This window comes from Chiloscyllium plagiosum, chromosome 21, assembly GCF_004010195.1.
Source record: "Chiloscyllium plagiosum isolate BGI_BamShark_2017 chromosome 21, ASM401019v2, whole genome shotgun sequence".
NCBI classification, from domain to species: Eukaryota; Metazoa; Chordata; class Chondrichthyes; order Orectolobiformes; family Hemiscylliidae; genus Chiloscyllium; species Chiloscyllium plagiosum.
Window position 1 is genome coordinate 58,288,159 of NC_057730.1, and position 21,249 is coordinate 58,309,407.

Sequence of the window (21,249 nt, forward strand, 5' to 3'; positions counted from 1 at the left end):
AAATCTATGCTCTCCCTCCCCCCCCCCCCCCCCCCTTAGTAAATGACATTTCTCTTCTGGGGGAAATATACCCCAATTATCCATTCTACCCTTCCCTCTCGTAATTTTGTAAATTTCTATCAGGTCACCATTCATCCTTCAACATTCAAGTGAAAACACACCATGTTTGTCCAAGCTGTCTTCATAGCTAATGCCCTGTCAACCAGACGACATCCTGATAAACTGTTTGTGTACTCTCTCCAAAGTCTCCACATCATCGTTGTAGTGTGGTGACTAGAACTGTACAACAAGTCCAAATATGACCTAACTGAAGTTCTATTCAACGTTTGGGTGAAGATTTGTAGCTCGGGTGCTCGTTGCTGTGGTTCTGTTCGCCGAGCTGGAAATTTTTGTTGCAAACATTTCGTCCCCTGTCTAGGTGACATCCCCAGTGCTTGGGAGCCTCCTGTGAAGCGCTTCTGTGGTGTTTCCTCCAGCATTTATAGTGGCCTGTCCTTGCCGCTTCCGGTTGTCAGTTTCAGCTGTCCGCTGTAGTGGCCGGTATATTGGGTCCAGGTCTATGTGTTTGTTGATGGAGTTTGTAGGGCATTATAGGGCAAGCAAAACAAAGAACAGCCAGGGAATTCCTAGAAGCATGGCACTCATCCACAAACTCCATCAACAAACACATCGACCTGGACCCAATATACCGGCCACTACAGCGGACTGCTGAAACTGACAACCGGAAGCGGCAGGGACAGGCCACTATAAATGCCGGAGAAAACACCACAGAAGCGCTTCACAGGAGGCTCCCAAACACTGAGGATGTCACCTAGACAGGGGACGAAACGTTTGCAACAAAAATTTCCAGCTCAGTGAAGTTCTATGTAACAGCAAAATGACTTGCCAATTTTTGTACTCCATGCCCCGATTTAAGCATAATATATTGCCACCTTTTCCACCTCATCCACTTTGAGAGAATTGTGGGTCTGTATGCCTAGATCCCTCTGTCTGCTACTGAGGGTTCTGCCATGTATTGTGTACTTTCCTCCTGCATTAGATCTCACTAATTGCATCACCTCAAATTTGTCTGGATTAAACTCAATCTACCTTTTTCTGCCCAAGTCTCCAGCCTATCCATAATTCTGCAGTATCCTCTGACAATCCTCCTCACTATCTGCAGCTTCCTTAGTCTTTTTGTTGTCTGCAAACTTACTAATCAGACCACCTACATTCTCCTCCAAATCATTTATATACATTACAAACAACAGGCGTCCCAACACTGATTCCTGCAGACCACCGGTCACAGATCGCCAATCTGAAAAACTCCCTTTCACCGCTGCTCTGTGTCTTCTGTGACCAGGCCATTTTACCAGCTCACCATGATAAGATTCTCCAAGAAAATTTCTAGAGACTGTCACCAGAGAGCCATTTCAGCATTGTGAATCTTTATGATAATGTAGTTTGCTCTGAGGTAGTGTTTTCTAGTCTTTCAAAGTTCACCATTTTTCAGCTAACTTTGCTAAATCACAAAACAAATGTTTTTTTTTTCCTCGGTTCTGATGTTATAGAGTTATAGAGATGTCCAGCACAGCAACAGATGTATTAAACAAACATGGGTAACTCCTTAAAGCAACTTGGCTCCAGTCTTTTAAATGCAATAGACTTTAAGGTGCTTCAATTACAGATTCATTTTCTTTCATTAACCTTGAAGTTTAAATCAAAAAAATTACTTATTAAACCAAGAAACAAGTTTTATTTGTATAGGGAGTGTTTGCAAAATTGCCACTTATTTAAGATAATGAGGTAGTTCTTGCAGAAATTTGAATTATAGTTTATTTTCAAAATTTATGTACAAGATGTTCTTATGTTTGGTTCTATTTTAAACCCTACAAGCATTTATCTTTTATCTCCAACTTTTCCTTTGTTTGAAAAGAATTTGATAGCTGCTCAAGTGTAGAAATTGAAAATGTCACTTTGAACCACATCATAAGTCACACCACACAAGGTTATAGTCCAGTAGGATTTATTTAAAATCATAAGTTTTCAGAGTACTGCCCCTTTGTCAGGTAAAATGGTGGGAAGTGCAGAGGTACAGAATATACAGGTGAAGAGGTGATGGCAAGATAATTCCAGGTCTGGACCTCCTTCCCTGAAGGAGATTAATGAGCCAGAAGAGTTTTTCCAACAATTGGCAATGGTTTCATGGACATTAGTAGATTCCTAATTCCAGAATTTTTAAAATTGAATCCAAACTCCACCATCTGCTGTGGCAGGATTTGAAGCTGGATCCCCAGAACCACTAGGCTATTACCACCTGTAAAGAATCAAATTTTTACCCAGGGTTTTATTCCTTGATATGTCTAATCCTAATACACAGTCCAAAAATACACTGATCCTTCAACTGTGACCATTTCCATCACTTTCTCCTTTTCCCATTGGTAGCTAAAGGTTTGTAATTTAAGCCCCAAGGTTTGAAGTGTCCTCTCTGAACCTCTGTCTATCCCTCCTCCTCTAAAACATGGATCTTTGATATCTATGCCTTTGGCCGATGTATAAAAGTGGAAACTTTTGTTACTTTTCTACATGTGTGTATAGTGGTCCAAGCTTCAGAAGAAACTGAAAGACTTCATTGTGTTAAGTCATTATAATAATTCAAAGTGCATCATTTAAGTCCACTCAAATAATGTGGCAATTTTATTACTATTAGAAATGCAACTAGGTCTGCTGCTGCCTTTATGATCACTCCTGAAATCCTCTCCCAGATCTAAAGATCATGAAAGAGTGGATTTTACAGCCATTTATTGGAAGACATTCGGCATCCTAGTTTCAAAATAAGTGAATAATCATTCTGCACAGAATAATGAAAATTACTTGAAATATTTTATCAGTTTGTTTAAAAGGGTAAGGATAATAATAATGGATATTGAATATTTTAAGATAAATTATATTTAACTGAAAGTATTGAATAAATGCCTCAATCACTACTTTGTATTTTCATCATAGTTGTCATAAATTATTTTAGTGGTATGTTCTAATTTTAGAGAACTGTAGCATGTCATAATTATTGAAAAATATCAAACCATTCCTTAAGAATAGGTGAGAAATGTTTTCTTTTGATATTGCCTAATAATCTATTGAGGTTTGGAACAATGCTGTACATATGAAACTAGCCAAATTGGAAATTACGAGGACAATATCCGAATGGCATGTGGTTGAGATTTAATCCTGTGGTCAGACCTTTAATGTACTTTGCTTTCTCAGAAAATTGGTAATAGTTGCTTTTGTTGATGCAAAGCATTTCAAAATTCTAAAAGTATATTTAGTTTTCAATAAATGTAGTCAATTGTTGGAAAAACCCATCTGGTTCACTGATATCCTTGAGGGAAGGTTACTGCCATCCTTAACTGAGCAGGACTATATGTGACTCCAGATGCACAGAAATATGATTGACTTTTAAGTGCCCTCTGGGATGGGCAATAAATGCTGGCCTACCCAGTGACACCCTCATCCTATGAGCGAATTTTTTAAAAAAACTTTAAATGCCACTGATTTTTTTTTCCATTTTTATGTGGTTGCAAATATTTTCCTCCAATGTTCGTGACTGGTAAAATTCTTCCTCTGTAATGTTTGCTTTGCTACTCTTGTATCTGAAGGCCGGTTTGACTTGCAGATTCTTTGTATTTTCTTTGAAGGTGATGCAGCTGTTTTGTTGTCACAAAATGAGTTGCAGTTGAGAACTTGAGACATTTGACCTTTGTGTCACTTCTAATTATTCTTTTGAACTTACCGTTCAAGTTCTACCAAAAATGATGGGATAAGTTATGAAACTATCATGTTCTAATTACTCTGGCTCCTCCGCAAAGACAGCCTGATGTGTCTCAAAAACAGTCTTGTTACTTGGGCTTTCACAGTATATAGGAGTATTCACTGTATATATTTCACAGTATTTATGCCCTGACTCTGGCTCCTTTAACACAGTTATTGCATGGTCATTACATTTTGAAAACTACAACTGCATATTAAAGTATTACTTGGAACTGCCACTATTTTGTGTTTGTCGTAACAATTTTCTCAGCACGATTGTTTCCTATTGCTCTTTATCTGTTTTTAATCCCAAAGAATTTTGCATAATGATAAGAGAACGATCATTTCAGTTATATTTAAAATCCATTAAATATCTGGTGTTTTGGTTGAGAAATTAAAATGCATTTGTAGTGTCCACTCATATTTTTTTAATTGATCAGAATCCAGACTTCCAGGAAGGGTGTTGAACAGTATAGACAAAGGTACCCAGAAAGCAGATTTCGTAAGAAAGCTGTTCCAGGTGTGTTGCTGAGTTTGTTCACATCCATCATCTGTTTTCTATTTCTTGTATATTTTTTATTTGTTCTATTCAGGTTGAGTTAGTTATTTTGTGTCTTGTTTTCTTACACCTTTCTGCAATGTTTACATAATTTGTCTTCCTTGCTACTTGTTTGGAATTTTAATGCCTTTTTTTCTCTCGTTCTATGTTTGCAAATCCCTCCACTCTCTGCTTAGAACCTTGTCTAGCCCCAGAATCCTCCAAGATATTGTTATCTAATTCTGGACTCTTGAGTACCCCTGATTTTCATTCCTGTACCAATGGTGGCTCTGTCTTCATGTTTGGTCCTATCTTGGAATTCCATCCTCAGCCTCTGACTATCTTTCATCATTTCAGATTCCCCCAAAAATCTATCTCTTTGAGTCCTAATATCACCTTTATGTAGATTGATATCAAATTCTGCTTTAAAACAGAGCTCTAAAAGTGCCTTGGGGTGTTTGATTACATTAAAGACGCTGTATAAATGTAAGTTGTTGTGATATACAACAGCCTCAGCTGAATGATGGAATGCCGTTAATTAGAGTCATAGAGATGTACAGCACGCAAACAGACCCTTCGATCCAACCCGTCCATGCCGACCAGTTATCTCAACCCAATCTAGTCCCACCTGCCAACACCCAGCCCATATCCCTCCACACCCTTCCTATTCATATGCCCATCCAAATTCTGCTAACATGAGTAGCCTGAGAAGTATTGAAACTGGGGGATATACCTGGTTTCTATCATATCTGATCTGTGTATTCATTATCAATTTTTTTTTCTCACTCTTTCCAGTTGCCTTTGTACTTCCTTGCATCTTTTTGTTTTCTTTTCCTATTTCTTTCAATCTCACTGCTTAGCACACTCTCTTCAAGGCCAGTAAATTACCTTATTTTTTATTTTATTTTGGTTAGTTAGCATAGGTTATAAGAAATTGAAAATACTAATGTAGGCATCTGACTGATCAAACATATTCCGTTATTACTACACCTCAGGATTTTGTGTTAATCTTATTAATATTTCCATTGTGGCATTTTGTTAAACAGGATCTGTTGATTTTCTGAGTGTTCTCTTTGCCTTTTAAAAATATACTATTGTGCATTAACACCACCTAGAATTCCAGTATTTTCAAAATCCCAGTAGGAGCTACTTTAATTCTAAGGTGCTCTATGTACAGTGCAATTCCTGATTGCGGGAGATAAGCAAGCTATTCAAATTGTAAAAACTTAACAATTATAAACCTATGGACCCCAATTTGACAAAACGGGTAAGAGTTTCCTTGGATTTCATTGAAATGTAGAAACTCCATGCTAATAACTTTTTTAAAAGGGTTCAGAAAAGATTTAGGAGGATGTTGCCAGGGTTGGAGGATTTGAGTTATAGGGAGAGGTTAAATCGGCTGGGGCTGTTTTCCCTGGAGCATGGAGGCTGAGGGGTGAGCTTATAAGAAGTTTACAAACTCATGCGAGGCATGGCTTGGATAAGTAGACAAGGTCTTTTCCCTGGGGTGGGGGAGTCCAGAACTAGAGGGCATAGGTTTAGGGTGAGAGGGGAAAGATATAAAAAAGAACCTAAGGGGCAACATTTTCATGCAAAGGGTGGTGCATGTATGGAATGAGCTGTCATGGGAATTGGGGGAGGCTAGTATGATTGCAACATTTAAAAAGCATCTGGATAGGTCTATGAATAGGAAGGGTTTGGAGGGATGTGGGCCAGGTGCTGGCAGGTGGGACTAGATTGGGTTGGGATATCTGTTTGGCATGGACGAGTTGGACCGAAGGGTCTGTTTCTGTGCTGTACATCTCTATGACTCTGTGACTCTAAATAAAAGTATTGGTTTTATTTATTTTCTGGCATTTTGTTTCAACTGTTATGAAACAATAGAGTTATCCATTCTGACAATGGAAAAGTGAGACAAATTGTATCGTTTTCTGTTAGTATTATATGAAATACCTGTGGTGGGCCACTCAGCCGCTTTTGGTTTTGAGATCACTTGCCTCTGCACTATTACAACTATACTACCATTTTTAAGGAAAGCGAGGGTATGGTCTATTCAATTGTACATGTAATCAAACTAGTCAAAAAAACCCTTCTGGTCTCCCTCCTGTTGGAAGGACATTGTGAAACTTGAAAGGGTTCAGAAAAGATTTAAGACCATAAGACATAGGAGTGGAAGTAAGGCCATTCGGCCCATCGAGTCCACTCCGCCATTCAATCATGGCTGATGGGCATTTCAACTCCACTTACCCGCATTCTCCCCATGGCCCTTAATTCCTTGTGACATCAAGAATTTATCAATCTCTGCCTTGAAGACATTTAGCGTCCCGGCCTCCACTGCACTCTGCGGCAATGAATTCCACAGGCCCACCACTCTCTGGCTGAAAAAATGTCTCCGCATTTCTGTTCTGAATTTATCCCCTCTAATTCTAAGGCTGTGTCCACGGGTCCTAGTCTCCTCGCCTAATGGAAACAATTTCCTAGTGTCCACCCTTTCCGAGCCATGTATTATCTTGTAAGTTTCTATTAGATCTCCCCTTAATCTTCTAAACTCCAATGAATACAATCTCAGGATCCTCAGCCATTCCTCGTATGTTAACAAGGATGATGCCAGGGTTGGAGGGTTTAAGCTATAGGGAGAGGTTGAATAGCATTGAGCTGTTTTCCCTGGAGCTTCAGAGGCTGAGGGGTGACCTTATACAGGTTTATAAAATCATGAGGGGTATAGATAGGGCAAATAGACAATGTCTTCTCCCTGTGGTGGGGCAGTCTGGAACTAGAGGGAATAGGGTGAGAAGGGAAAAATTTGAAAGGGACCTAAGGGGCAACTTTTTCACACAAAGGGTGGCATGTGTATGGAATGAGCTGCCAGAGGAAGTGGTGGAGGTTGGTACAATTACAACATTTAAAAGGCATCTGGATGGGTACGTGAATAGAAAGGTTTTAGGGGGATTTGGGTCAAATGCTGGCAAATGGAACTTAGATTTGGTTAGGATATCTGGTTGGCATGGATGAATTGGACTGAAAGATCCATTTCTGTGCTGTACATCTCTATAACTCTAAATAAATTGTTAACTTCTGTGCTATCTTGCCAAATATAATATAGCTTTCATTTGAATACTGGCTTAAGTCACCCTACGTCAGCTTTGACCATTCAGTGTTTTTAAATCTCACAGTTGGCACACAGTGAATATATTATAATCACGTAGTGATCTTGAAGTGAACTGCACAAAAAGAAAGTCAGAACACCTCAGCCAGTGGAGTGCTGCAGGCCTGCATATTATTGTTATTTAGCTGCTGCAGGCCTGCATATTATTGTTATTTAGCTGCTGCACATATTTGAGTATATAATGCTTGCAACATTAATTTATTTTTTTCGCTATCAACTTACTGTGGATAAAGGGTTATTCTTATTTTTAATATGGAAAATTAGTCAAGCTGGTACAATCTGACCATAAGTGAGGGTCTACAATTAGTTCCAGTTCCAGACAGGATATCGTAAGCTGTTAAGCTCCCAGGTGAGGAGGGATGAACAGCTCCCCTTCTTCATTCACGCATCCCCTCAGTTGGTTGCAGCAAAATTAATTTAGAAAGGACCCCTCTCCTTGTAGATATCTATCTCCTCGACCCAAATAATAAAAGCTAATTTAATCAGGATTTCTTGAATTAACAAAATATGTTTATTAATTACTATAAGTGAGAAGAAATAGTAGAAAGCACAGAGATCAGCAATAAGATTTCAGTCTAATAAAATAAGTAATAAAACAGAGAAATGGATCAGTCTTTGAACTATTCTTGAAGAGCAAACAGTTGAACATAATGATTGTTGCAATTGAAGTTACCAATATCTACAATATTAGTAGTTGAACAGTATTTGTTTTGTGGTTTTGTGGCCAAGTGAATTTTATTTGTCCTCATTCCTTTTTTAAAAAATTGGTTTGCAGTACTGAATGAGAGACCGTAATCACCTGCATTACAGGGGTAACTAGGGGATAGTTCTTCAACCTTCACAGGACACTGATGACTGAACATAGGTTGGCACACCTGTGTTCAGTCACTTTGTCCTTCAAGTCCATTTCAGTAGAGTTGAAACTGGCTTTTTACCTGTCCTTGTATATTTTTCAAAGGGAAAAAGATAATGTGTCTGCAATTTGGGATGTAATCTGCAAAATTTGTTTTTCTACTGAGTAGGAGCTTGTCCGCCCCTCTTTGATTTTGTTGTCACAAGAGATCACAGTCCAGTCTGTTTTTTGTTTTATTTATTCTCAGAACATGGGCATTGCTGGCTAGCTCAGCATTTATTTCCCATCCCTAACTCCTCAGAGGGTGGTTATGAGTCATTCACCATTGCTGTGAGTCTGGATTTAGTGTAGGCCTAGTAAGGAAAGCAGTTTCCTTACCTAAACATTGAGTGAACCTATGCATTTTTAAGACAATCAGTAATAGTTTCATGATTGTCATTATTATTCCAGATTCTCATTGAATTCAAATTCCACAATCTGCCATCATGGGATTCAAATCTGGGTCCCCAGAACATTGGGCGAAAGTGAGGACTGCAGATGCTGGAGATCAGAGTCAAGAGTGTGATGCTGGAAAAACACAGCAGGTCAGAATTCCTGATGAAGGAATTTTGCCCAAAATGTCGATTCTCCTGTTCCTTGGGTGCTGCCTGCTGTGCTGTGCTTTTCCGGCACCATACAACACTCCCCAGAACATTACACTAGTTCTCGGAATAAATAGTACAGTGATAATACCCTTATACCATTGTCTCACCCTTTGACACTTTTGAGATGTTAGTTCCCATTGGCCTCACACAGAATGTTTGCTAGACATACACTGAATTTATACCTGCAGTCATTTTTGTCTTTGTAGCCATCCCTTTTTAAAAAAGAAATTTGAATTAAGGTCTAAAAATGTCCATAGAACTTCAGGGTTGTGTTCTGTGGTCATAACATTGTAAAATCACAATGGAACTACACCGTTCGCTGCCTAAAATGCCTCTGAATTTCATATGCAGGCCAAAATTAAGGAATCATGTGCCAATTAGAGTGATGATCTATCCTTGCTGTGAAATTAAAGAATAGAAATACTATTTTGCAAGATCAAATTTACAACAGTATTCTGTCGTGGACTGGTAATCAACATTTTTTCTAAAAAATTGCAAAATGTGTAAAAGTTGGGAATCAGTTTAGTTTTCAGGAAATGTTTCTAATATTTTTTTAAAAATCATTAATACAGAAAAAAATGCAAATTATTCTAGCCCCTAGAGCTTTCCTTTGTTTTGTTTTTTTCATGTATGATAGCTTTGCTGAACATAGTACAGAATGTAATTAACACTTTGAGTCCTGTCCCTTAAAAGTATTGTGAAAATAGTTAGTTTGCTTATCTCTAGCTCCTACTGGATATTTTTTCTTTCTCTCAATTTGATCAAAATAGTTTCAGAAGTTAATTTAATTTTTTAACATTTTTGTCATTTTTAAAAGGAGCATGCCCAGGAAGAGTGCTGAAAACAAAATCAAGCGTTACGACACTCTGAGGAAGCAGCATTCAATCGGATGAACAATGCTACATAGCTGCTTCACCTTTATGAATTGAACAGCCTTTTCAATTAAAATCACTGCTTGTGTCTTGTTCAATTATGATTAACAACTCTAAAACTTACAAAGTGGAAAAATACATTGAGAAACTCATCAAAGTAAGATTGCTAACAGCTGAGTAATCTAGTTTTATTTTCTTCCTGCACTGATTTATAAAGTCTTTATGTACTTGAGAAGGCACTGTTATTAAAAAAAAAAATCAAGTAACAATTCATATCCAACATATATTTCATATTCGGTACTGTTGGCTGTGTTGCAAAATGATTCTCAATTCTCGACTCAGTGTGTAAAACTGCTTTTACAGAGGCACTATGTATGTTTTCCCTCATGGAACGTATTAGTATGTTTAAATCTTACCAGTAATATGTGCAAATAAAATGCTTGTACTAACTACATCTTAAATTGTCAAAGCATGCTGCATCTTTTCAGTTTTTTTGATATTTTAGTTTCTTAAACATTATACTTTTCTGCCTTAACCATTAAAAGGCCTTCAGTTCAACCCTTTTTACAGTGCAAATGCTAACTTCTTGGTTATATAAATCATTTTGCATTTGTTACATTTTGTGCCAATATTTATTTTTATAATGTTCCAGTTATGTATTTATGTTGTACATCTTGCAAAATAAACCATTCAAACATTATTTGAATTATTGAAAATGTCTGATCGTCTGTATTCAAATGGTAACTAAATATTTTTGATAAATATTCAATAATGTCTCTCAACTGATTTGATCCAATTCTGTTTGGGTATTGATGTAACAGTCATTTCTTCTATAGCGCGATAGTTGCATTCCTGTGTGACCCCATGCTATAGAAGAATTGCGCAATACAAATAACACTTAGTGTTGCAATGCAATTGTGCTATAGCCAACACGTTTTAAAGGTTCGTGTTTTACAGCAAATTTGCATTGACAAAATGCACGTTATAGCCAAACGACCTGCAGTTGGCATCTGATATCAGCTGTTCCCTGTAACAAATGTCAGGATTTATTGTTATGTTGTTGATGCACACATACACTACTTTTGCTTTTAATATGTATGTATTGGCCCCTTGAACCTGCTCTACCATTCAATAGGTTCATGCTGATGTATTTTTATTCTGAATTTCACATTCCCATTGCCTTATGTTAGATACTGTGTTAAAACTTTGAGTAAATGTCATGATTTGGAGACGCCGGTGTTGGACTGGGGTGTACAAAGTTAAAAATCACACAACAACGGGTTATAGTTCAACAGGTTTAATTGGAAGCACTAGCTTTTGGAGCGCTGCTCCTTCATCAGGTGGGAGAATAAGATTGTAAGACACAGAATTTATAACAAATGTTTACAGTGTGATGTAACTGAAATTATGTATTGAAAAAGACCTGGGTTGTTTAAGTCTCTCATCTTTTAGAATGACCATGTTGGTTTCAGTTCTTTCATAATGTAAATTGCAAAACGGTTTTTAAAAGTTACATTCTCAAGTGAACTTTAAAAATTGGTGTCATGTCGGCCCAGATAATGTACTTAAGGTGTTCGTTCCCTGTGCCATAATGGTCAGACTGATTCTAATCTAAAAAAGATTTACAGAATCTTACATGGATTCATGCAGTTTTTGAGCAAAGTAAAATGTAATTCTGCAAGTTCAAATGCACCCCACAAACTTAAGTGTGTGTGTGTGTGTGTGTGTGTGTGTTGGGGGAGTTGAGAGTCTGTGTGAGTATAAAGGGGTTGAAGTCTGTGAGAGGGTGTGTGCGGGAGGATTACAGATACTGGAGAGTCGGAGTCAAAAAGTCTGGGGCAGGAACAAAATACAGCAGCTCAGGCGGGCATCCGAGGAGCAGGAGAGTTGACGTTTCATGCATAAGCCTTTCATCAGGACTGTTAGCTGCCTCATCAATGACCTTCCCTCCATTATAAGGTCAGAAGTGGGGAGTTCACTAATGATTACACAATGTTCAGGTTCATTTGTGACTCTTCAGATACTGAAACAGTCCATGTTCAAATGCAAATGTCTGGACAATATGCAGGTTGACAAGTAGCAAGTAATATTTATACCACATAAATGGCAGGCGTCCTTTAGCAGACTCCGGCCTACAAACCCGCCCCTGACTGCAGGGGTGGCCCCCTTTGTGAGATAGTGCAGTCAGTGACAGTTATAACAGGTCTCACAGACGGACATTGAACAAAGGAGCCATCCACCTTGGCTGTTCCGCCTCCCACTCAGACTGCGCTTGCTCAGTACGTGACCCTGACACCAAGCGCGTTACGTCACGGTGACGTGATAGGGCGGAGCTTCAATGGGCTAAAAAATGGCGCGCCCCGCCCCGCCAATGGGCTCATAGGTCAGAGTGCGTGAGTAGTGGCACGTGACTGGGAAGATGGCTGCTGTGTTGTGGTAAGAGGTGGCTGCTTGTGTTTGTTTTTGAAAGATTGGCCGCCGTCGCTATTCCCAGAGTGGGCCTGGGCCTGTCTGTGAACAGCACACCATTAATTCATATCTATTTGCCCTGCGCAATTTTTGCTTAGAGATAAAATTACTGCAAAAGCTGGCAGCGCTATTCTTAGGGCAGTGTCCTTTGGTCCCATTGAGCTAAACCACATTATAATGAAGCAAAGTTAAAAATCACACAACACCAGGCTATAGTCCAACAGGTTTAATTGGAAGCACTAGTTTTCGGAGCGACGCTCCTTCATCAGGTGGTTGTGGAGGGCTCGATCATAAGACAATTTATAGCAAAAATTTGCAGTGTGATGTAACTGAAATTATACATTGAAAAATTGATTTTCTGTTAAGCCTTTCATCTGTTAGAATACAGTGATAGTTTCACTTCTTTCATGTGTAAATCACAAAACCTTTTTTTTTTAAAAGTTACATTCTCAGGTTAGCTGTTAACAATGGTGATAGCTGGACAATATGTTGAAGGTGTTAGCCCCCTGTGTTCTCTGTCTATGCCATGATGTTTAGATTGATTCTAATCTAAAAAGTGAGATAATGAGTTTTACATGGATTCATGCAGTTTTTGAGCAAAGTACAATGTAACCCTGCAAGTACAAATTCACCCCACAAAATATGTGTGCATGTAGGTCTTTGTCGGTCTGTGTGTGTGTGTATCTGTCTGGGTTGGGGGTTGTGAGTGTGAGAAAGTGTGTGTGTGTGTAGAGAGTGCAGAGTGTTTTAAGTCTGTGAGGGGGTGCGTGTGGGTGTGTGTGTGTCCGTAAGGGTGTGTGTGGGTGTCTGTGTATATATGTGTCCATGTGTGTAGGAGTATCTGTGTGTGTGTGTGCGCGCGTATAGTGCAGTGGTGGTCACCTGTAATGTTACATGAACCTGAGGTCCCGGTTGAGGCCCTCCCTATAGGTACTGAATCTAGCTATCATATAATGAAGCAGACAGTGCCTTTGTAAAACCTCTCTCTGAATAAGGAAAATGGCAAAATAACCCTGTCATTGCCACCTTTGCCATATTTCATTGTTACATATTCATGGTGGTACAGCAAGAACCCAAAGTCTTGTTATGTTGGCATCAAATTTTCCCAAAATTACCAAGTTGATCTTGAAATGGATTAATTTTGCTCGTGTTCAAGTGATGACATAACAATGGGTGCGTTAATAAAAGCCATTAAAACTCGTGACATGAAAGAAGTTTATTGTCATTCACTGAATTTCATGGTTAATTTTAAATGTTGACTGCAACATTTTTTGTTTACATTTTAAGCTAATGTTATCAGGAGGGGGGGGGGGGTAGTGAACGGATAGCTTTTGACTATTATAATTAGAGTATGGTAAGGCCACTGGAAAATATAAAAGCTGAATGAGTGCAGAAGATGAGGAGCAAAAAGTTGAGTCCATGAAGCATAAAGTTGGAAGCCAAGAAAATACACTGAGCGCAAACAGTGAGCTTTGGAGTAAATATGCCCCTGGAAAAAGTTCACAAACTGGTTGAAATAAATCTTTTCATGACTTTGGGAACAAACAGAACAGACAATGGATTCTTGTGGTGCAGTTCATGTGTTCCTACTTGTGAGCTAGGAGGCCTGAATTCAAGTCCTGCCTGCTCCAGTGCAGACTCTTGTGGTGCGGTGGTAGTAACCCTATCTTTGAGTTAGATCTAGGTTCATGTCCCACCTGCTCTGGAGTTTGTGTCACAGTGTGTTGAACAAGTAGACTAAAGTAACTTTAAAACCGACACAAATGACTTTTGTGGGGCATTGCTGTTGTTCCTACCTCTGAGCCAAGAGGCCTAGTTCAAGTCACACCGAGTTCAGAGATATGTATTAACATCTCTGAACAATTTGATTTGCTTATAATAGGCTGTGCATGTAAATTTCTAGTTAGCAATACGATTTACTAGTGGTGGTTAATAGATTAAAACAACAAAAAAGTCAACAGTGATTTGGTTGAGGGTGATATTTTTTTAAAAAAAAGTGGACCTACAGGCTCATTTAGTCCAATGGTAATGTCCCTGCCTCTGAATCAGGAGGACTGGATTACGTCCCACCTGCAGCAGAGGTGTGAGATAACATCTTTGAACAGGTTAATTAGGAAATGCAAGAAAGTGGACCGAGGTTAAGAGAATCTCTCGATATTTTTAAAAAAGCCTCTGGGATGGGTCTGTCCTGGCCTGGGCCTAGCTTATGTATACCATGGGTAGTGATTCTATTTTAGTGTTCAACAATGAGCAATGTTCCTTCCCTGTCAGGGTTCCTGAGTTATTACAGAAGGCAAGACAGGGCATTGTTTAATAAGGACAACCCAGGAATACAAGCAAATGTGACAAGGACATTTTAGTGACCATGAGCAAGCTAGAAGACAAGTTAATAAAATATGTCAAACAAAATAAAACAAAAAAAATTCAGAACTGAAGCAGCGTTGCTGGACTTGAAACATGAACTCTGTTTTTCTCTCCACAGATACTGCCAGACCTGCTGAGTTTCTCTGGCAAATTCTAATTTTGTTTTAGATTTCCAGCATCGGTTGTTCAATTTGTTATAACATAGAAATGTAGAAAATAGGAGGAGGCCATTCGACCCCTTGAACCTGCCCACCAATCAGTATATACATGCTCAATACCCTAATTTTCACCCTCCTCTACCCCCCACCAATCCCCAGCTTGTTCCTTAATTCCTTTGGCCTTGAACTATATGTACCTCGTCCTTTAAACCATACTTCAACCCCTTTCTGTGGTAATAAATTGCACAGATTTGTCACTCTCTGGGTGAAGAAATTTCCACTGTTTTCAGTCCTACATGGTTTGCTCTTTATCCTTAAACTGTAGCCACTGGTTCTGTATCCCCACGCAGTTAGGAATATCCATCCTTCATCTAACCTGTCTAATCCTGTTTAGGAACTTATAAAAATTCTATGAGGAGACTGAAATTTCACACAATATTCCAGTTGTGACCTCAGCATTGCCCAATGTAATTGCAGTGAGATATCCTTGTTCTTGTATGCTAATCTTCTCACAATGCAGGCCAATGTACTGTCTACCTTCTGTATTGCCCGTTGGACCTGGTGCACTTGAACTCAGTGACTGGTGCATCCAGGTCTCATTGACCATTTTCTGCTCTCTCCATTTACAGCCAAATAATCTGCCTTTCTGGTTTTGCTGCCAAAATGAATTACCTCCCACTTATCCACATTATGCATTGGCCAACTTACTCAGCCTGTCCAAATCACACTGTAAAATCTCCCCTGCATCCTTTAAGCTCACCCTTCCTCCAGCTTTATGTCCTCTGCAAATTTTGCAATTACATTTAGTTCTCTCATCTAAATCATTAACAGGTATCGTAAATAGCTGGGGTCCAATGGTCACTGCCTGCTATTCAGAAAAAGACCCATTTATTTCCTGTCTGCTAACCAAATTTGTATACCTCTTCAAGTATGTGCGCTTGTGAGTAGGGAGTTAATTTTACTCATTAATCTCTAAATGGAATTGTCGGAAGCTTCCTAAAAGTCCAAATGAACCACATCTATTGACTCCTCTGACTAACTCTACCAGCTAATCCTCAAGAATTCCAATAGATTTGTCAAATGTGATTTTTTTTATTTTTAAGTCCATACTGACTGTCTGATTCTACCACTAAGTATTCTGATATAAAATCCTTGATAATGGACTCTAGCATGTTCCCCACTACTGACCTAAGACTCCCTGGTCTATAATTCCCTCTTTGCTTCCTACCTCTTTTCAAAAAAAAATAGTCAGTTTACATTATCTACCCTTCAATTTGTAGGAACTGTACAGTAGTTTAAGAAATATTGAAGATGACCATCAAAGCATCCACTGGTTCTAGGGCCATTTCTTTGTGTACTCTGGGATGTAGATTCAGAACCTGGGGATTTATTTGCCTTTAAACCCATTAATTTCTCCAACACCATTTCTCTACTAATAAAGATTGGCTTCAGTTCTGTCCTCCCATTAAATCCAGTGTACCCTATCATTTAGTCATAGTCATAGAGATGTACAGCATGGAAATAGACCCTTCGGTCCAAGCTGTCCATGCCGACCAGATATCCCAACCCAATCTAGTCCCACCTGCCACCTCTTTGTGTGAACACAAGTATGAATATAGTTATCAGTCTTTTACTAATTCTCCTGTTGGAATGTAAATGCCTACATTAGTTTTCACTAATCTTTTTCTGTTTATGTAATAATAGGAGCTTTACAGTCAGTTCTTATGTTTCTTGCAAGCTTACACTCATACTCAACTTTCCACTTCTGAATCAAACTCACCCTCCTCCTTGCTTTCAAACTGTTCTCAGTTCTCCAGCGTATTGTTTTCTCTTATCATTTTGTATGCCTTTTTTGTATTTAGCCATTATTCTCTTTCCGCCTATTTGCTCTTTGAATATTTGCCATTTCCCATCCATTGTCATTTCTTTCAGTAATGTTTCACAAAAACTACACATTTAGAGAGAATTTGAGGTATGCAGAGGTACCAGATAGTGGGCCTCCAGCCCCTTTTTATAGTCATGGTGTACACCCACAAAGATGATCCCTGATGGAACTTATAAAGCCAAAACCAAGCTAGTCAAGCAAGTTTTTAATGAAACACTGGGGGATCAGGATATGAGATTCACTGAATGCTTGTACAGATAAACAATCTTGAATTTCCTTTAGCTTGATTAACAACTAATGCTTTGGAGCACAGATCAATTGCTATTAAAGTTGAATTTCTGCGGGGGGATCAGCTCAGGATGGAAATGTTTTCTGGTCCTCCAAAAGAGGCACCAAATACAGTGGGCACACCTTGGGAAATGAAATAATTGTGTATATGGCTGAAATGTAGAGTTTAGTATTTCTCAGTCAGTGTATCTTAATAAAGTTAAAGCAGACCTGCCTTGCTTTTCTAGCATCGGAAGTACACCAACACTGTCTTAAACAGCCCGAGTAAAGTGGACATTTCCAACTGAAAGTTTGTTGTTTGGTTGAATGTTTTAAACATTTTTTGACTGGTTATTTGGTAGCATACCTTTTTTAGTTTAATTACTCAGTCAATCTTAGTCAGATATCTCTTCATACCAATGTGACTGGTTTGTTGAAAATTCTTTTTGAACGAGATGTTTTGGAGTTCAATGTAATATGAAATTCCATATGTTGCGATCACTTTCTCAGCAAATCCTTTACAGTTAGAGTACTAACTCATTCTGCCTCATTACTAGATTGAAAATAACTTTGTCCTTAGTTGGTTTCCCAACATATTATTCTAGGAAGCAGTTGTAAACTGTTGAAAAAAATCATATTCCAGACAATCTTTGCCAATTTTATTTGTCTGATCTACACAGTGAATCCTCACTGAAAGGTTGACGTGTGTTCTTGAAACTCATGAGTTCAAGTGGTTTAATTTATTTGTAGTGATGCTCCTTGATTACTGATTGTATAGAATTTAAAAATGTTCTTATCGAAGAGCTGCATTCTGTACTTAAGCTACCTGGGCAACTACTCCATAATGTCACTCCCTCATTGTTCATCCAGTAGTTGTCATGGGCATGCTCAGGAGCCTCTGCTGGGAATGTGGTGTTCTGAATGGTTTTATGTTTGAAAGTTAGTGTTGAATTTAATTTTATTCCATTGACCCTGCAGACCCCCAGTACCCCGACAGATCTTGTCTTTTTGATTTCGATTAGCTTGGCCTCGAGGATATGGTGGTGAGATGTGACGAAAAAGAACGTGTGCTAAAGATGGCATCTGCTCAAAACTGTAAATCTGATTTCATTTTCTGTTTGTTTTTTACTTGAAGGCACTCCAGAGACAGGAATTACAAAGCAGAGTTAAAGTCGTGCTGCTTCGAGGCTGTACCTCTCGAATTTGGTGACTTCCATCCTCTGAAACTTATTACAGTGCGTTTCTCAGTAACATTGCTCTGTCTCCTTTTTTTTTAAAAAAAAATAAGATCATTGATAGTCAAGTCAAGTTGACTATTAGGCTGAAAAGACAAGATGGCATTGTCACATTGAACCATTTCTGTGTTGTGTTTGTGATCCTGTAGTCCAAGTACATTTCCACAAAGGGTTAAAGGCATTTGAGTTGGATGAAGCTGAAAAAGGCAGTGTATGACTGATGGCAGTTGAAGAATAAATTATATAATGAAGTGCAAAGTGCAGTAAGAGCATTAAAGGAGCAGTCATCATTCTATACCTGTACTAACAGCAAAGGGAAGCTCAATATACTGACAGTAATCGGGTTAGTAGAAGAGCAGTAAGGGTCAGTTGGGGACCGAAATGAAGATTGATTGGGAGAGACAGAGGACTGCTGACTGAATGCTGCATGAATGCATTGCCTTGTTGTTTACCAAGGAAGAGGACTTTGCCAATTCTAAGATTAAATTAAGCAGTTTTGGAGTACTGAATAAGATAGAGGACATGTTAGAAAAGCTGACAGTAGTGAAAGTGAAAATTCATCTGGAGGAAATAATTCCTAGATTGCTGAAGGAAGGAATGGTATAAATTATGGCGATTCTGGCAACAATCTTATAATTTTTTAGGTTTTGATGTGGTGTCAGAGGACTGAAGGATTGTAAATGTTGCCATTTTGTTCATTTAAGCCGAGAAATATAAGCCCTGGCAACTGCAGGCCAGTCATTTTAATCCTGCTGGTTGGGAAACTATTTGAAACAATCTGAAAGCATTAACAGCCACTTTGGGTGGTACTGATTTTGTTATAGGCAAATTGTGTTTCTGACTTTGTACTTTGATGTGAGAGAGAGGATGGATGAAAGCAGTGTACTTGAAGTGCATATAGACTTTCACTGTGGGTGGTGCGGTGAATAAGTCGCAAAGGAGAGGGGGTCGAAGAGATGAGGGAGTGTTGTTCCATGAATTGGCTGGAGAAGCTGGGATTGTTGTGATGAGGCAAGATTTGGTGGACAAGTTGTAAAGCCATGGAGTCAAGAAAGATAAACTTTCAGTGAGCTGAGGGTGGACAAGAAGAGACTTTGAAAATATTTTGGTTAAGATTTCAAATGCAGGCGAAATACAATTTTTTTTTTGTATTTGATGAAAATGCCAATCGAAGGGAGAATAGCCATTTGGATACAGAACTGACTCAAAGATAGAAGAAAGAGGGTGGTGGTGGTGGTGGAGGGTTGCTTTTCAGATTGAAGGCCTGTGACTAGTGGTCTACTACAAGGATCGGTGTTGTGTCCACTGCCTTTTGTCACTTTTTTATATAAATGATTTGGATGCGAACATAGGAGGTATAGTTAGTAAGTTTGCAGATGACTCCAAAATTGGAGGTGTCGTGGGCAGTGAAGAAGATTCCCTCAGAGTATAACAGAATCTTGATCAGATGGGCTGAGGAATTTAGATCAATGTGACGTACTACATTTTGGAAAGATAACTCAGGGCAGGACTTGTACACTTTAATGGTAAGGTCCTAGGGAGTGGTGTTGAACAAATATTTTGGAGTGCAGCTTCATAGTTCCTTGAAAGTGGAGTCTCCGATAAATAATATAGTGAAGAAGGCGTTTAGTATGCTTTCCTATATTGGTCTAAGTTGAGAGGTCATTTTGCAGCTGTACAGGACATTAGTTAGGCCACTTTTGGAATATTGTGTGCAATTCTAGTGTCTCTCCTAAAGGAAAGATGTTGTGAAACTTGAAAATCTTTTCTGAACCCTTACAAGGATGTTAGGAGAAAGTGAGGACTGCAGATGCTGGAGATCAGAGCTGAAAATGTGTTGCTGGAAATGCGCAGCAGGTCAGGCAGCATCCCAGGAGCAGGAGAATCGACGTTTCGGGCATGAGCCCTTCTTTAGGAATCATGCCCAAAATATCGATTCGTGAAGAAGGGCTCATGCCCGAAACGTCGATTCTCCTGCTCCTTGGATGCTGCCTGACCTGCTGCGCTTTTCCAGTAGCACATTTTCAACTTACAAGGAAGTTGCCAGGGTTGGAAGGTTTGAGCTATAGGGAGAGGCTGAATAGGCTGGGGCTATTTTTCCTTGGAGCGTCGGAGGCTGAGGGATGACTTTTATAGAGATTGATAAAATCAAGAGGGCATGGGTATGATAAATAGACAAGGTCTTTTCCCTGGGGTGGGGGAGTCCAGAACTAGAGGGCATAGGTTTAGTGTGAGAGGGGAAAATGGGCAACTTTTTCATGCAAAGGGTGTGTGGTTATGGAATGAGCTTCCAGAGGAACTGTTGGAGGCTGGCACAATTACAACCTTTAAGAGGCATCTGGATAGATACATGACAAGGAAGGGTTTAGAGAATTTGTGCCAAGTGCGGGCAAGTGGGACTAGATTAATTTAGGATATCTGGTCAACTGGCCGAGTTGGACCAAAGGGTCAGTTTCCATGCTGTCTAACTCTGAATCTTACATTGGCACAACAGCTTGCAGAGTTGTATCAAGGAGAGTTAATACAGAAAGATAATGCATTTATTTGACCATTCCTTGTAGGTCACTGAGTCAAAGACTAAGAAAATAGTGCGTAAAGGAAGTACTTCTTCTACATCATCTTCATCCTCCAGTTCGATGATGGACCCTCTGAGCAGCATGCTGGATGGGAGTGATCCTCTGTCACAGTTTGTTGCAACAGCAGATCCTCTGACGTCTGCAGTCATGGGAGCAGGAAAAAACAATGCCAACATGGTATTTTCAAACTTTCTTGACTATGCCGTTCCATTTTTGATTTTTAAATAAGCTCAGCATACTGTTCCCCCAAATTACAGATATTTGATTTGTGTTCTTAATGAATTTTTAATCTTGCTGTTCATTTTTGTTATGAATCATTTTCAAAGTAAATCGGGAGTATTCATTTTCTCCTTTGAATACTTCTATTTGAAATTTTGAGTTCAAACTACTAAATAATAAAGTTGGTGGGGCCGACTCACCCCTCTACCTAATCCCT

General features: G+C 39.1%; 2 protein-coding genes across 2 annotated transcripts in view; both read left to right on the forward strand.

The window, feature by feature from the left end:
* The window catches only part of LOC122560371 (centriolar coiled-coil protein of 110 kDa-like), a 17,257-nt gene extending 6,708 nt beyond the window's left edge, over nucleotides 1-10,549 (forward strand). Inside the window, exons 5-6 of the mRNA XM_043711007.1 lie at nucleotides 4,227-4,306; nucleotides 9,805-10,549. Of these exons, the coding sequence (XP_043566942.1) occupies nucleotides 4,227-4,306; nucleotides 9,805-9,857 (133 nt within the window). The 3' untranslated portion in view covers nucleotides 9,858-10,549. The remainder of the gene's footprint in view (nucleotides 1-4,226; nucleotides 4,307-9,804) is intronic.
* Nucleotides 10,550-12,224: 1,675 nt separating this feature from the next.
* vps35l (VPS35 endosomal protein sorting factor like) overlaps nucleotides 12,225-21,249 on the forward strand; it is a 154,495-nt gene continuing 145,470 nt past the window's right edge. The window contains exons 1-3 of the mRNA XM_043712168.1: nucleotides 12,225-12,295; nucleotides 18,138-18,237; nucleotides 20,799-20,990. Coding sequence (XP_043568103.1) covers nucleotides 12,279-12,295; nucleotides 18,138-18,237; nucleotides 20,799-20,990 — 309 coding nt within the window. The 5' untranslated portion in view covers nucleotides 12,225-12,278. The remainder of the gene's footprint in view (nucleotides 12,296-18,137; nucleotides 18,238-20,798; nucleotides 20,991-21,249) is intronic.